At 38.9% G+C, this 1,654-nt stretch overlaps 1 protein-coding gene across 1 annotated transcript in view; it reads right to left on the reverse strand.

The window, feature by feature from the left end:
- LOC107085444 overlaps positions 1–1,567 on the reverse strand; it is an 8,667-nt gene extending 7,100 nt beyond the window's left edge. The window contains exon 1 of the mRNA XM_015375756.1: positions 1,468–1,567. Coding sequence (XP_015231242.1) covers positions 1,468–1,567 — 100 coding nt within the window. The remainder of the gene's footprint in view (positions 1–1,467) is intronic.
- Positions 1,568–1,654: the final 87 nt, after the last annotated feature.

A 1,654-nucleotide genomic window follows, 5' to 3' on the forward strand; every position in this document is an offset into this window, starting at 1 on the left:
TATCAAAAAAGTACTCCAGAGTGTTGTTCAGCATGGGGGTGAGTAGAAAATGAAGGCTAATCATGTTTTGGGTGTACTATTCCTTTAAGCTGGTTGATGATTCTTACCCGAGTACAGCATGGGGGCCTCTGTGAAACCAGTTTTTCAGGTTAATGTTGTGATCTAAGTGTACATAGCCCATCCATACCCAGGCAATCTGGATGTGTGGTAAGAAAAATTCCAGTCACCATTTCTGTTAAACACATGTTTAAGTGTACTATAGGGCATTATTTAGACCCAATGATTGCATATTCTCTATGTTTTGGCACTTCAACCCAAAACTATCCTCCATGGATCCATCTTCTCAAACAATCTCAGCAGAGCAGCAGTGGTGCATAATTGTGACATCTCTACTGATAACTTGGGCTTTTTTAAAAGAGAGGCCAGATATTTATGACCGCTACATTTCCAGCCTCCCTGGTTGAAGGAAGGCTGTCCTCAGCTGATGACAGCAACGGTCCAGTCCAAACATAACAAGCCTCCAAACATAGATAAGCAGGATGAAACATTAAAGCCAAACAGGGAACATTAAGTGTAATTTTATAAGATCAACAAAGTGGTGTCATTTTCCAACAAAATTAACATAAATACTTTTTATTTTCAGGAAAATTACAAAATGAATTTCCCCTTTTTTAGCCAGCGTATTATGTGAGAACCTTATGAACATGACTTAAGCAGTCTTAACAATAATGAACAGAAGATGAAATCTAAATGAATTCATTTCAGGTCAAACTTGTCCGCATCAAAAGGGTTTGTCCAATTATTGACTGACCTGTCTGTGATCAGCATAAATGGTCACATACCAAACCCTAAACACATGGCCGGTAATGCCCTAAGTCGCATTTCCTGTCTGTGCCTGACTTTTATCTGACCCAGATTATGTTGTATATTATGAAATAATCCACATTGCTGCTGTGTTTGACTAAATAAACATAGGATCTGACTAGTTAACCTCTATAGCAACTCAGCGGCTGACTGCTTTAAAAGTCAAAATGGCTCCGTTTTTCAGTTAACACCTTTGAGAGATTTAAATTTGTAAGTTGGAGATATAATTATATTAATGGGAACAAGAACCAAAAGGTGCGTGAAAGAGAATTGGCCTACAAACCTGGCTGAGATACATCAGTTTTGTCACCAGTAAAATGCATATAATTGTTAATATTACTCTGAATAGTGTTTCTTGCATGCCAGCTCGTTGTTTTACCATGCAAGAAGCGTTACCACTCTTTTGGTCAATGGAAGTACATCACATTATTCTGTGCTATTAAGGACGTGTCTTCTTGAACTTGACTATCCTTATAAAATAAAAGAATGTTTCTGTTTGGCATGTTCTCTAATAATGTTCCCCATAAAGCATCATTGTGTGTTTTCAAACAGAGGCTTGTTTCTTGATTTGAACATTTGCTGCAGAAAGTTGTGAATTCTCACCCGGAATGAGTAAATCCCTTCGGCAGTCGTACAGCATCCCAAGGCCGAAAGGTCGGCCAAGCGCGGCCACTTCCACAGGTCTGCTAGATTCTGCTTCCATCGCTTGGTTTCCTTCAGAGGCAATATAAAACAGGATGAGGTTATGGTTCAGATTCACACACTTTCTGGGCATTTCATTAAAAAGTCA

The sequence above is a fragment of the Cyprinodon variegatus genome, unplaced genomic scaffold (genome assembly GCF_000732505.1).
Source record: "Cyprinodon variegatus isolate N-32 unplaced genomic scaffold, C_variegatus-1.0 Scaffold125, whole genome shotgun sequence".
Lineage (NCBI taxonomy): Eukaryota > Metazoa > Chordata > Actinopteri > Cyprinodontiformes > Cyprinodontidae > Cyprinodon > Cyprinodon variegatus.